The sequence below is a fragment of the Trichosurus vulpecula genome, chromosome 2, assembly GCF_011100635.1.
Source record: "Trichosurus vulpecula isolate mTriVul1 chromosome 2, mTriVul1.pri, whole genome shotgun sequence".
In the NCBI taxonomy this organism is placed as follows: domain Eukaryota; kingdom Metazoa; phylum Chordata; class Mammalia; order Diprotodontia; family Phalangeridae; genus Trichosurus; species Trichosurus vulpecula.
The window spans coordinates 98,582,865-98,596,833 of NC_050574.1; the positions used below are offsets into that span (position 1 = coordinate 98,582,865).

General features: G+C 42.6%; 1 protein-coding gene across 2 annotated transcripts in view; it reads left to right on the forward strand.

The window, feature by feature from the left end:
• Window positions 1–2,549: 2,549 nt before the first annotated feature.
• The window catches only part of KPNA3 (karyopherin subunit alpha 3), a 119,581-nt gene continuing 108,161 nt past the window's right edge, over window positions 2,550–13,969 (forward strand). The window contains exon 1 of one of the 2 annotated variants that reach the window (XM_036744725.1): window positions 2,550–2,970. In XM_036744725.1, coding sequence (XP_036600620.1) covers window positions 2,902–2,970 — 69 coding nt within the window. In that variant the 5' untranslated portion in view covers window positions 2,550–2,901. The remainder of the gene's footprint in view (window positions 2,971–13,969) is intronic. The other variant, XM_036744726.1, reaches the window with a different exon arrangement.

Below are 13,969 nucleotides of genomic sequence, written 5' to 3' on the forward strand. Positions count from 1 at the left end.
TTAGTGAGAGCTCTGTGGTAGCTCAGCTTCATTCACTAAAGCATTTATGTAAATTTCTATGCTTGTAGGCGGGCCGCATAAATCACACCATAGGCCGCATTTTGGACAGCCCTGTGCTATATCATGGTGAGACTGTGGCAGTGCCTACACACCTAAAGCAATCCCTCATGAAAGAGGAGTCATCTGATTATAGGACAAAATCAAGATTTTGTAGAGGGATATCCAAAAGGTCATTGCAGGGCTTTTCAGACATATCTACCACAAAGGAGCAATCATGGAGAGGATCTCCTGAAGTTGGAATGTCAGGGAATAAAGTGGTCGGATTAAGAAGGAAGAACTGCTTTAAAGTCACATTTTCTTTGCTCAGTAAAGTCACTTCATACCTAGCAAGTCTCTGATCTGAAAAGGTTTGAGTTCAAGGTCTCAACAAAAGAGCCTCCACCTCATGGGATACTACAAATGAAGCTCCTGACATCACATGCCTTTTCTACTAAAAGAAAGGTGGTGGTCACAGCCTGCTGTGGCGGGAGCACCAGCCATACAGATTGATATATCATGGGGCAAGGAGAGGGCTCAAGGGATTAAGGACCTCAGAGGCCACCCCTCTTTATTCATGAACAAAAAGAGAAAAGAACTTACTGTAATTTCAATGTCCCAAGGCTAGAGCTGATAACAATGCTCTCTGGAGTTCTGCAAGGGCAGTAAGGTGTTCTGGTCCAATCTGAAACGGTCTTTGGTTAGAGAGCCTAAGGGTTTAGTAATCTCACCAAAGGATAGAATCTACTGATAACAGTAGTCTTGCTATTACCAGAATGGCACAGAGTTGCTTCTTAGTCTTTGGGGTAGAGAGCTGCTGAAGAGTTTCTCCCTATAGGAGAAACAGAGCAAGAGCCTGCAGACAAAAGGAAACCAAGACACTTGACCTGTGGGAGGCACCATTGTACCTTTGATCTGGAGGCTTTGTGGCTTCTGGCACATAGTTGGGAAAGGAGATGGTGGCTGCCTTCTTGGAAGATCTCAACATTGGGGGTGGCTAGCAAAAGATCATTGACTATTGAACCAGAGTGGACCTATCAGAAAAGAGAATTGCATTGATTCCTTCAGGGTTTCTATGAATGCTTTATGAGTTTTCTCTATCTATTTATGGGCTTCTGAGAGTCTTTTTTTGCCTTCTGTATTTGCTGTGGGGGTTGGCTTCTATCCTGACAAGAATTTGTTATTTCCAAGACTTTTAAGGGAATTGGGGATCCTGTTACTTGCACTTGTAGAAACCTAGACATTAATTATATAAAAGCTATATTCAGAGATTTCTCAGAGGAAACTAAGCAGTGGCAATAATGAACTGAAAGGGAAATTGATTTCTTTCGAGGGAGGCCCCAAAGATTGAACTGTCAGTTTGGGGAGGTCCCGGAATCCCTGACTACAGGTGGCACAGATTTCCTTTCAAAACCCCATCGACTTCATTTAACTTCTCACACTGTTTGAAATATTTTTCAGCCACCCCAACTCTAATAAAGCACTCAGTCATTTCACTCTGTCACGATGTGCCTCCATCCTAGAAGTACCAGGTTGATCTGAATCACTTCTCCAGTCTAATCCCGAGATTTTCGATCATTTCCTTTACTCTCTCCAACTCTGCCACCCACTCCCTTTGTGTTCTTGGACCGGCCTCTTAACTTCCTCTTCTGTAAAATGAGGGGGCAGGATTAGATGGGTCCCTTCCAGCTCTGAGTCCAGGACCCAGGAAAGTCCTTTTCTCTGCTCTGTTTCCTTGACTCAGTTTTATGTTACTCCTTCGGCCAATACACCCCTTCCCTCTCCCCAGGGGGAGTGAAGTCGGTGGATCCCCTTCTGCAAGGCTCTCCCTACCAATTCAATTCGATAAACATTTATTAAGCACCAACTATATGCTAGGTTAGAGCCGGGAATACAAAAAGAGTCCAAAGACAATTCCTATGGCGAATGCTACTGACTAAAATCCCCCTGATCTCTCTATAGGGTTTGAAGCACTTATCCCAGGCTCAGAAGGCTTGTCTGGGGGTCGGGTTAGGAAGTGGAGAAAATGACAAGTATTTGGTTAATAGGTAGAGAAGAATTGTGCTCCCTCTCCACTCCTCTTCCCTGCCTAGGGTATGCGTCCATGTGTGGGCTGGAAGGCAGGAGCGGTGTGTAGGTGCACTAGCACACGAAGTAGGGCCCTATACGCTGCCCAGCGCAGACACCCGCTTCACTCTACGCTCACTGGACTGACTCAGCCCTGGAATTGCCAGGCGCACTCCCCAGGAAGCCCCGCCCCGAGGCGGCCCCGGGGGTGGAGCCCCGAGAGCCGGCTGAGCGCGCAGCATCCCGGCGCTCCGCCGCGCGCCCAGGGATCCCGGCATACACCACTTTCTCTCCACCGCGGTGGAATATAAGCCTCGCTTAGAGCCGGGCATGCCGGGAACTGTAGTCCTCCGGCGTGCCAGAAGGAAAAGCCGTTGGGCCCAGCTCCATTTTATGCAAATAAGCCGCAGCCCCGAGGCGGCGAGGGGAAGTGGGAGGGTTGCTCTGGCGTGTCACCCTAGGAACCCGCGCACTTCGCAGCCCGAGCTGCCGGCTGTAGCGTTTTCATCCGGGTGTCACATGGGCCGGAGCCCTCTCCCGGCGCGAGCCCCTCCTAGATTCCATCCTCCCCCTCTCTCCCGCCCCCGCCCCCGCCCCACCCCCACCTCGCTACCGGCCCCACGCCTCCCCTAGCGTTCGGAGGCGTCACGGAACGTGCCCCCCTCCTCTTTTTCCCCCTCCCTGGCTCTCCCTCCCTCTCTCACCCTTCCCCCAACTCAGCCCTCCCCCTCCCGCGCCGGAGACTCGCCGCCGCCGCAGCAGCAGGAGAAGTAGCCGCCGCCGGAGCAGCGCAGAGCCATGGCCGAAAACGCCGGCTTGGAGAACCACCGCATCAAGAGCTTCAAGAATAAGGGCCGCGATGTGGAAGTGAGTGTCGCTCCGCCGCCACCGGCAGAGGGGCCGGGGCCTGGGCGCCCGTGGCGGGCGGCGGGGCTGGTTCGCGCCGGTTCGCCGTGTGGAGCCGGCCGCCGCCGCCTCCTCCTCCTCCTCCTTCTCCTCACCGGGTGGCGGAGCAGGGAGGAGCGCGGGGCGGCGGCGAGGGGAGCGGGGGGTGGGTGGAGTGGTCGAAGCTGCCGCGGCCCCGCTGCCCCTCCCCGCCTGACCGAGGCACCGGCCGGCGGGGGAGACGAGGGAAGAGCCTTGGGGTTTTTCTCCTCCGTCATGCGGGCGCGGCCTGGTGGAGGCGAGCGAGGGATGTGCGGCTGCGAGGCGCCGCCGGAGGCCGGCGGGTGAGAGCGAGCGGGAGATGCCGCCGCCGCCGCCTCCTCCTCCTCGCGTCACCCGGTGGGCTCCCCGCTCCGGCGGGGCCGCCTCAGCCGCGGACGGCCGCCGGGCACAGGAGGGGCGGGCTGCTCGCTGCGCAGCGGGAGCGGCTCCACATGGGGCGCGGGCTCCTCGCGGCCCCCTCGGTCGGGGGGGAGCGGCGAGGGCCCAGGCGGGGGGGCGGCGGCCCGAGCCCCGGGCTCTGCGTGGGGCAAGGCCCGGTAACCGACTCGCGCCGGGCTGGCGGATGGGGGAGGGATGCGCCAGGACCATTTTCTCAGCCCCTGCTAACCGTGTGATAATCTCTGAGCTCCCACTCCCCCTCGCCTGGCATTTGGATCAGGATGCGGGGCAGACAATAGTTTGTGATCTATTGTGTTCTTGCTCTGGGAGGAAAAAAAGGAGGGGTGTCCATTCCATGCCTTCCTCCTGGTTTCCTTTACATGCCTTGGGGTATATGATGTGTGCATGACACGATCGATCGTTTCTGGAAAGTATTTTTATTGGAATACGGTCGAGGCATTTCCACCCTTTCATCTCTGGCTCCCGCTATAAGGTAGTCGAGTGGTTATTTTTGTGGCAAGATTGTAAACATTGTGTGGTCACTCGGTGTGCTGCCACTCGTGTGTTGCCATTGTTTCATTAAGGTGACATGAGCAGGTACTACTTTGAAACTCAACTCATCCTAAGCAGCGCTAGGGGTCTCTATGCAGCTATTTAAACCATGTAAGTGGAATGTGCAAACTTAATAAGCACCCTTTGGTCGAGATATATGTGTACACACACACACACACACACACACACACACACTCACTGTTTTAAACCCACAGCCTGCTCCAATCCCATCCCCATCCTCTTTGGCAGGACATGATTTGGATTTGTAGGTTTGAAATAATATGCTAAGGATTCTGTGCATTTTACAAATGAAAATTAATCCAAATAACTTTACAGTGAGTGAAAAATCCTTGTTACTTGTGTCTTATAATGAGTAAACAGACACGTTGTAGTTCTCAAAAGCACAGTTACATTGACAATCTGGAGGCATTTCAGAATATATAATTTTGAAAATAACTGATTATTGTGGAGAGGTCATTTCATAAAAGGGAAAACTGAGACTTCTCTGCGTGAGTTATGTCCTAGCCTTTACTGTATTTCCCGCCACAGACACCTGTCTTGAATCTAAGACTCATCAAAAAAAAAATGAAATTGCTTTCTCCTGGTCAATTCAGTGATTGAATCAGTGTCTTGGGTTCAGTGAAGGATCATTTGCAACCAAGTCCTTCTACCTGCTGCAGCCTTCCTATATTATAAAATGTAAAAAAGCAAAATTAGCCATGTTCCCCCAGAAGGTGTGGTAAATCTTTCTCCCTGCGTCCCTAAGATGCTTGGATAGAGATTTGTCTTTTATGATTCCTTACCCCACCCCCCCTTCTTTGTTTTAGTATTCCTGTGACATTCAATACTTTTATTCCATATGCACAATAGATATACATTAACTGTTTGTTCTACCTGACATCAATTTCTTTTAAATATAAGCAGTTATATGCTTTCATGGGTGTCTTAAAGGATGAGTAGTGGTAGACTTTCTGACCTAAAACAGTATTTCAAGAAGAACAGTAATTATCCTTTATTTTACAAATTGGTGAACTTGGGCATGGAAAGGCCATCCACTGCCAAACGTCTTGACTTTTGCGGTACTACGATGTCCCCTTCTGTCCCTCCCCCACTAGCTGGAACAGTACCTTCCAGGCCAGATCTCCAGAGACCAACCCCTTCTCAGTCAGTACTGCTATTGCTTATGGATTGTGAGAATTGACTGCCCTGTGACTCCAGAGACCAAAAGTCCTTTCCCTGGCTTTAACTCACGTATATGTGTCATCTTTCTCTGTTAGGAGATAAATTTCATGAGGCCAAGAACCATCTGGCTTTTTTATTTGTGTCTCCATGATCCCATTATAATGCTTGACATTCTAGTGTCTAGGTAATTGTTTTTCACTCATTTATTTATTTTAGTCAAAGGTGTAAGATAATCACTTCTCCACCTGCAAACCCCAAATCATATTTGTCAGTGACAAAACTAGGGCTAGAATCTAAGGCTTTTGATTACTTACTGGTGATCTATTCTTTAAACCACATCAAGATATATAATTATAATAGTCATATACAGCGTACATGGAAAAAAAATAATTTTATGCACAAGGTGCTGGGTACTATGCAAATTGATCTTAACTGCCATTCCTTCTTTTTAGGAGTTTATAATACAGAACAAAGAATGCTTAGGTAGACATTTACAAAGAAAAATCAAACTTAATAAAAATTATGTAAATTAAGAAGATAGCAGAGACCATCAGAAATAAAATACAGTTTCCATAAATATACAGTTGTGCTAGGGGATTGAGTATGAGGTGAACTTCAGGAGAAAAACATTTCATATCTATCCAGTCAGGAATGGCTTCATAGAAGAAGGATTCTAATAGATCTTTGGAAGGAACAGAAGAAGCTTGATGCGTTTTGAGAGAGGATGTTTACAAGCTTAGAAGGAATATATTAAAAGGCATTGATTTAGAGTAAAGATTCAGACGAGTTAGAATAGGACAAAAAATAATGGAGGTCTTACGGGTAACTTGAGGATGGGTACTATTCAGGAATTGGAGCTTTGTTTTAGTAGGGGGTTCTAAAAGGAGTTACTACTATAACTACATAGTCTTCTGTTCAGCATTTAAAGCCCTTTTATGGCTTCAGCCTATCTTTCCTAGGCTAATTACACACAAACTCTCACACGTGCTTCAGCCAAAATGGGCTGCATGATGTTCAGTTTCTTGTCTTTGTACCTTTACACATGTCTTCCATGCCTGGAATGTTCTTCCTCCTTTCCTCTGCTTTTTGGAACTCTTGAAGGCTCATCTCAAGTATCTTTCCTGACTTCCTCAGTTGTTAGGCCTTCCCTCTTTTCCTCCCCCCATCACTTTGTATCTTTTAAGTCATATCCTTTATTTGTTCAAGCATTTCAGTTTTGTTGGACTCTTCATGACCTTGTTTGGGGTTTTCTTGGCAAAGATACTGACAAAGAACCTTCTCTGGGTCGTTTTACAATTGAGGAAACTGGGGCAAACAAGGATCACCTGGCTAATAAGCTTCTGAGGCTAGATTTGAACTCAGGAAGATGAGCCTTTCTTACTCTAGGCCTGGCACTATCCATTGCACCACCTAGCTGCCTCTCCTTTATTTACTTCTCTATAAACGTGTAGCCCCCAGTAGAATGTAATGTCCTTGGGTACAGGAATTGATGGTGGGTTTTTTTGTTTGCTTTTTTTGTCTCTGTATTCCTAGCATCCCGCACAGTGTGCCTTGCACATGGTAGTTATTTACTAAATGCTTGTTGATTGGTTAATTTCAGAATTCTAAGGAAGGGGTAACATGAACAAAACAGTGGGCAAGAAAGAATTTAACAATGATTTTTAGAATTGGTTGCTGCTATGAAGGTGATCTTCAAGAAAAGATTTTGAGACCTGGTGATGTGTAAGAGCTGGACAAGGCATTTATTGTTGGCTTTACTACGAGCGTGTATATATCCATATGTGTATGTGTGTGTATGTATGTAAAATGTTTGCTTATGTATACACACATTTGTCTCAGTTTAAGGAACACATAAGTATTTTGTATGGGCAGTGTTGTGCCAGGTGAGGGAGGAGATGCAGAGTTTAGACAAGGCATCCTTGTCCTCATAGAAATTACAGTCTGATAGATGAGTTCTGACACACCCCAATAACTTTATAAACCATAAAACATATGAATTCGAGTTATTATCATATGGCGTCTCATAAGGGGTACAAAAAAGGGCTCTGTGAGGGCTGAGAAGATAACATTACTCAAAGGGGGTTCAAAGAAGACTCCATGGAAGAGGTAGCCTTTGAGCTGAGCTTTATAGGATGGGTAGGATTTTAGTTGGCTTGTTAGGAGGGTGTTCTAGTCAAAAAAGACTTGGCTTTGTAATCAAAGTCACACAACCAAGAGAGTGAAGTTGTGTGTATGATGGTGATTATTCCAGTTTGATAAGAGTGTAGAGCAAGAGATGTCAGTCACATTTGTGGCCTGCAAGGTAGCAAGCGGTCAGCAGAATCCTAAGTGAGGCTGAACCATTAGATTAAAATGTTACTGGGAAATAATTGACAAAATGAATAAAAATGCAATACAATATAGATAATGTTAATTTGTGATTTTCCAGATCAACATGCTGCTGTTGGCATCTCTTTTCTATTTGCTCTTGGTACCTCTGGTATAGGGTATTTAGAGGTCTCTTGATGAAAAGTGACATTTATATAGTAAAGTATTCAAAGAGTTTTACATGCATGATTTCATTTGAGCCAAACAACAACCCTATGAAGTAGCTACTTCACAGGGGGCAGCATCATGGAGTGTAAAGAACAGTGAGCTTGGACTCACAGGACCTGAGTTTGATCCCTAGCTTTGCTAATTAATACCTTTATGCATTGAGGCAAATCCCTTAAACTTTCTGGGCCTCAGTTTTCTCATCTGTAAGATGAAGAGCATTGTAATACAGGACTGCTGAAGTCCCTTTTAGCTGCAGTCAATAGTAAATATGTATTAGGTGCTTGTTACGTGCTAGATACTGAACTAAGCACAAGAAAGGCAGTCCCTGCCCCCAAGGAGCTTACAATCTAAAGGGAGAATACAAAGAAAGCTGAAAAGTGGGAGGAGGAGAAGGTTCTCTCTATATTGGCATGGTGGAAAAGTCGGAGAAGTCCCAAAGTAGTAGAGCCTGGTGGAAAATGAGTGCCCAGTGACCTCCTTAAATAAAAGTTCTGGAGTTCATGGTTTGACTCTTCCAGTCAGAGGAGCAGAGGGTTTTGATGAGGTCTGAGTAAAAAAGGCTATTTGGATCTTGCAGGATGCTGAGATTATCCCAGTGATGAGCTTCCTTGGGCATGTAATACAGACAGCTGGGAAATGACTTATTGGTCCTGATCCCCTGTTCTCTTCATTTTACAAACATCAGAGATGTTAAGTGACTTAGTTCTTACAGGAACTAGTAAGTGGTATCACTGCAGGATTTAAATACAGTTCTTCTTGACTTAAGTCTAGCACTCTATCTTCTATAACCAGAGGTGTCAAATTTGGGGCTCATGGCTGCAAGTGGTGTAACACTCTAGAGGCCTGAACCAGATTAAAATGTAATTGAGAAATGTTTAACAAAGTAAGTAAAAAATACAATACAACATAATGTTAATTTATGGTTTTCTAAGTCAATATGCGGTCTGTGGGGATCTGTTTCTTTTTAACACCACTGCAGTACACACTGAATGATTACTTAGTAGACAATAGAGAACTATTGCAGAATTTTGAGCAGGGGAGTGACATGACCAAATCTTTAAATAAAGAAGATTAATCAGGCAACAATGTGAAGGAGGGATTAGAGGACAGGATAGAGACAGGAAGACTGGTTAGGAGGCTATTGGAGGAGACAGGTCATGTGACAATGAGGGCCTCCGCTATCGTGGTAGCTGTAGTAATAGAGAGGAAGGGATGGCAATGAGAGCCTGGAGGTAGAATTTGCACAATGATGGCATTCACATATGATGCATCTATGTATATGCAGATGCATATGTGTATTGTGGATGTATTAAAGAAGGGAGAGAAGAGTTAAAGGTCACTGGTAAGTTATACAATGTAAAGAGTGAATTTGGTGTCAGACCTGGGTTTGGATCCTCATTTTACCATTTACTACCTGTATGACCTTGGTCGATTGGTCAATTTCTCTCACCCCTATTTCTTTATCTAGAAAGTGAACACTAATTTCTTAATTCCCTTCCAGCTCTTAATCTGTGATGCCATGATCCTCTTGCTCAAGTTAGGAATGAGAATGGTATCACCCATAGCAACTAGGAGATTAGTGGTAAAAGGTTTCCTTGGAAAAACCAGGAAGGTAACCTAGCCATACCAGATCTTAAATTGTATTTATAAAGCAGCAGTCATCAAAACTACTTAAATAAATAAATAAATAAATAAATAAATGCATACATACATACATACATACTACTTGGTACTGGTTAAGAGATAGAAGGGTGGACCAGTGGAATAGGTTAGGTACACAAGACGCAGTAGTCAATGAATATAGTAATCTACTCTTTGATAAACTCAAAGAGCCCAGCTTCCAGGATAAGAACTCACTATGTGACAAAAACTGCTGGAAAAACTAGAAAATAGTATGGCCAAAACTAGGCATAGTTTTGAATATATTTTAGTATGAGTCCTTTAAATTGAAATTTGAACTCTACATTAAACATGGTTGAAAATAATTTTCTTGAGAAAAAACAAGCATCTGGCAAATCAGCATTATACAGAATTTCCTTTTTGAATGCTTTACAACCTTATTTGGGTTGAAAAATTGGGTATTTGATACTGTTTATTAGTTATTAATAAATATTGGCATGTTTGTAAATAATCTGTGTGTGCCTGCATATTTAAACTCTTTGCAAAGCCTCTTCCCAAATGAGCAAAAGCTATTTTTCTGTTGGGGTTGCCTAAACTGTAACTTTGTGATAATCCCCTAACCCCTCTGCTCTCATTTCCATGTTTGTAATAATAGTAGTACTTGTTTCTACTTTTAGAAGGATCTTCTCATAATGTTGCTTAGATCCCTATAGTGTCTCTGAGTCACCCTATAAATAAAAATAAAACAGTTTAGAATATTTTAAGTTTTCCAACTAATCTGTCCCCCTTTTCTCCACTCACATTGGTTTAGACTCATCTGTTCTTCCCTAAACCTATCATAATTTTTTTTCTGTGTCCAGTCTCTTCCCACTGTACATTCTTTAGCCTTTACATTGCTACTGGAATCATCACATCTTTCCACTATTCAAAAGCAGACTGTTAGAGTTTAAAGGGACCATCTAATCCACCCTTTCATATTAAATATGAAGGAACTATAAACTCCAGAAAAATAAAGTGACTTTTCTAATATCCCTCAATAAAGTAGCAAAGCTGGAACTTGAATGCAAGTCTTCTTACTCAGAATTCATTTCTTTCCCCTTTCACTATACCCTACTTCCCAACATCAATGATTTTCTGTTGCCTAACAAAAAAGCTGACCCTCTTATTCAAGGTATTCTGTAGTCTGATCCAACTTACCTTTCTGGTTTTTATTTTTTACTATTACTTTACTTCATATAATTTATATTCCAGGGAAACTGAATTATGGTCTGGCTTCAATTCATCCCACTTCTGTACTTTTGCTCATATTAATTTCTGAAATAGGTATCCCCCAAATTTCAATATAGTAGAATTCTCTCTCTTTTTTTACAGATTAATTTATTTTATTTTTATTTTGCAACATTTATTTCCGTAAGTTTCAAATTTTCTCTGCCTCCCTCCCCTCCCCCCTTCCCAAGACAGCATGCAATCTGATATAAGTTCTACATATACATTCTTATTAAACGTACTTTCACGTGAGTCATGTTGTATAGAAGAATTAGAACATATGGGAGGAACCATGAGAAAGAAAAAAGAAAATGAAATGAAACAAAAAAGAGAGCGAATAGTATGCTTCGATCTGCATTCAGACTCCATATTTCTTTGTGTGGATGTGGACAGCCTTTTTCCATCATGAGTCTTCTGGAGTTGTTTCTTGCATTGCTGAGAAGAGCTAAGTCTGTCAGAGTGAGTCATTGCACAACGTGGCTGTCATTGTGTACAATGTTCTCCTGATTCTGCTCACTTCACTCAGCATCAGTTCATATAAGTCTTTCCAGGTTTTTCTGAAGTCTGCTCATCATTCCTTATAGCACAATGTATTCCATTACTTTCATGTACTACAACTTGTTCAGTCATTTCCCAATTGATGGGCATCCCCTCAATTTCCACTTCTTGGCCATCACAAAAAGAGCTGCTATAAATATTTTTGTACATGTGTGTCCTTTCCTCATTTGTATGATCTCTTTGGGATACAGCCCTAGAAGTGGTGTTGCTGGGTCAGAAAGTATGCACATTTCTATAGCCCTTTGGGCATAGTTCCAAATTGCTCTCCAGAATGGTTGGATCAGTTCACACCACCACCAGTAATGCATTAGTGTTCCAATTTTCCCACATCTTTTTCAGCACTTATAATTTTTCTGTCTTTTCATGTTAGCCAATCTGATAGGTGTGATGTGGTACCAGAGTTGTTTTGATTTGCTTTTCTCTAATCAATAGTGATTTAGAGCATTTTTTTCATGACTATAGATAGCTTTAATTTCTTCTTCTGAAAACTGCTTGTTCATATCCTTTGACCACTTATCAATTGGGGAATAACTTATATTCTTATAAATTTGACTTAGTTTCCTATACATTTTAGAAATGAGGCCTGTATCAGAGACGCTGGTTGTAAAAATTCTTTCCCAATTTTCTGCTTCCCTCCTAATCTTGGTTACCATTGGCTTTGTGCAAAAACTTTTAAATTTAATGTAATCAAAATTTTCCATTTTGCATTTCATAAGGTTCTCTAACTCTTGTTTGGTCATACATTCTTCCGTTTTCCATAAATCTGACAGGTAAACTATTCCTTGCTCTCCTAATTTGCTTATAGCATCAGGCTTCATGTCTAAATAGTGTACCCATTTGGACATTATTTTGGTGTACGGTGTAAGATGTTGATCTATGCCTAGTTTTGGCCATACTATTTTCTAGTTTTTCCAGCAGTTTTTGTCACATAGTTCTTATCCTGGAAGCTGGGCTCTGTGAGTTTATCAAAGAGTAGATTACTATATTCATTGACTACTGCGTCTTGTGTACCTAACCTATTCCACTGGTTCACCCTTCTATCTCTTAACCAGTACCAAGTAGTTTTTATTTATTTATTTATTTTAGTGCCAAGTAGTTTTGATGGTTGCTGCTTTATAAATACAATTTAAGATCTGGTATGGCTAGGTTACCTTCCCTAACATTTCTTTTCCTTAGTTCCTTTGATATTCTGGACCTTTTGTTCTAACAGATGAGTTTTGTTATTTTTTCTAGCTCTATAAAATAATTTTTTGGTAGTTTGATTGGAATGGCACTGAATAAATAGGTAGATAATTTAGGTAAAATTGTCATTTTTATTGTATTAGCTCGGCCTACCTACAAGCAACTGATGGGTTTCCAATTATTTAGATCTGACTTGATTTGTGTGAAAAGTGTTTTGTAATTGTATTCCTATAGTTGTAAGGTTAATGGGGAATAATCTTCCCGGCCCATCAGTAGGCCTCATGTGGAGGCCATTAAGGGAACTTTGCTTGCTTGTAGGAAGTCTTACACACCTTTTGTTGATTTCTAGTTAGGTAGTGAGCCTATTAGCTGAAAGCATATATATTCTGAGACGTGAGCTTTTTGCTTTAGGGGCTTGCTTATAAGAAGGATCTTGTGATCGAGACTCTGAGTGGCCATATGTTCAGAGGTAAAGGCTCTCTCGATTCAGTGGTGGATGTGAAGCTTTCATTTAGGCAGTAGAGCCCTGTCTGTTGGTCTTTATTTCTTTTCTGTATTTTTTCTGTTTAATTAAAGAAGATTGTTGACCTCTGAAACAGCTGTCTTTCCTTAGTAAAGCAGATAAAAGAAGCTGCACCAGCAGCCATCCTAGTTATGCCAGTGTGGTTGCCCTTACAGTAGTTCCTGGGTGACTTCTTCTCTTTAAGGTCAATTCAGGGTACTGCCTTTTTCTGAAAGCCTTTCCTGACCTTCCCCTTTGCACTTAGCTTACCTTGCCTTGCATCTTGGTTATTATCTTTTACTTGGTTATTGTTACATGTCTTTAACCCAGTTTAGAATACAAGCTCCTTTAAAGCAGGATCTGTGTCCTGTAAATCTACGTATCAGCAACAAATAAAGAACTTTGAAGAACTGGAGTGAAAGATATCATTGGTAAAGAATATGATTCAAAAATACACCTGGTTGTTTTTCCAAAGTAACTGATAACCATTGGACAGTCCACTTGCTCCACTGGTATCCGTTGATGTCCTGAGAAATCAAGGAAGTCCCCCAGCACATTGAACAGAATCCTTGTAGGGAACTTTCCGGAGAACATAGATAAGAGTCTAACAGGTATGAATACATTGTGATCTTTCATCATTGGTGCAGTATCCCCGTTGACTAGGACAATACCTTACCCAAAAGTCTGCTTAATGATCTTATGTTGAATGAGTCTCATCTAATTTAATCTTTCCCTGAACTTCTAGTAGGGTCATCTGTTTCAGTTAGATGTACATAAGTATACTCTTAACTGATTCTGTACCTTTATTCAGGTTATCCTGCATCGCTGAAATAGCTTGGTTATGCTCATACTTAATCATGTCTTATTTTGTCCCTTGGATCCTCTGTGTCATTCTTGCCTGACATCTGCCTTCCTTACTACCTTCCAGTTGTTTTTAGAATCTCAGAATTGAAAGAGACCTTGAAAAAGTCACCTTGTCCAGCCTGTACCTGAAGCACAAATCCCTTCTACAATCTCACCAATAAGTAAACATACAGCTACTACTTTTGCTTCTCCAGTGACAGGGAATTATGTCTTTTAAGTCAACCATTACGTTTTTGGACAGCTTTGATTGTGAGAAAGTTCCTTCTTATGTTAAGCCTA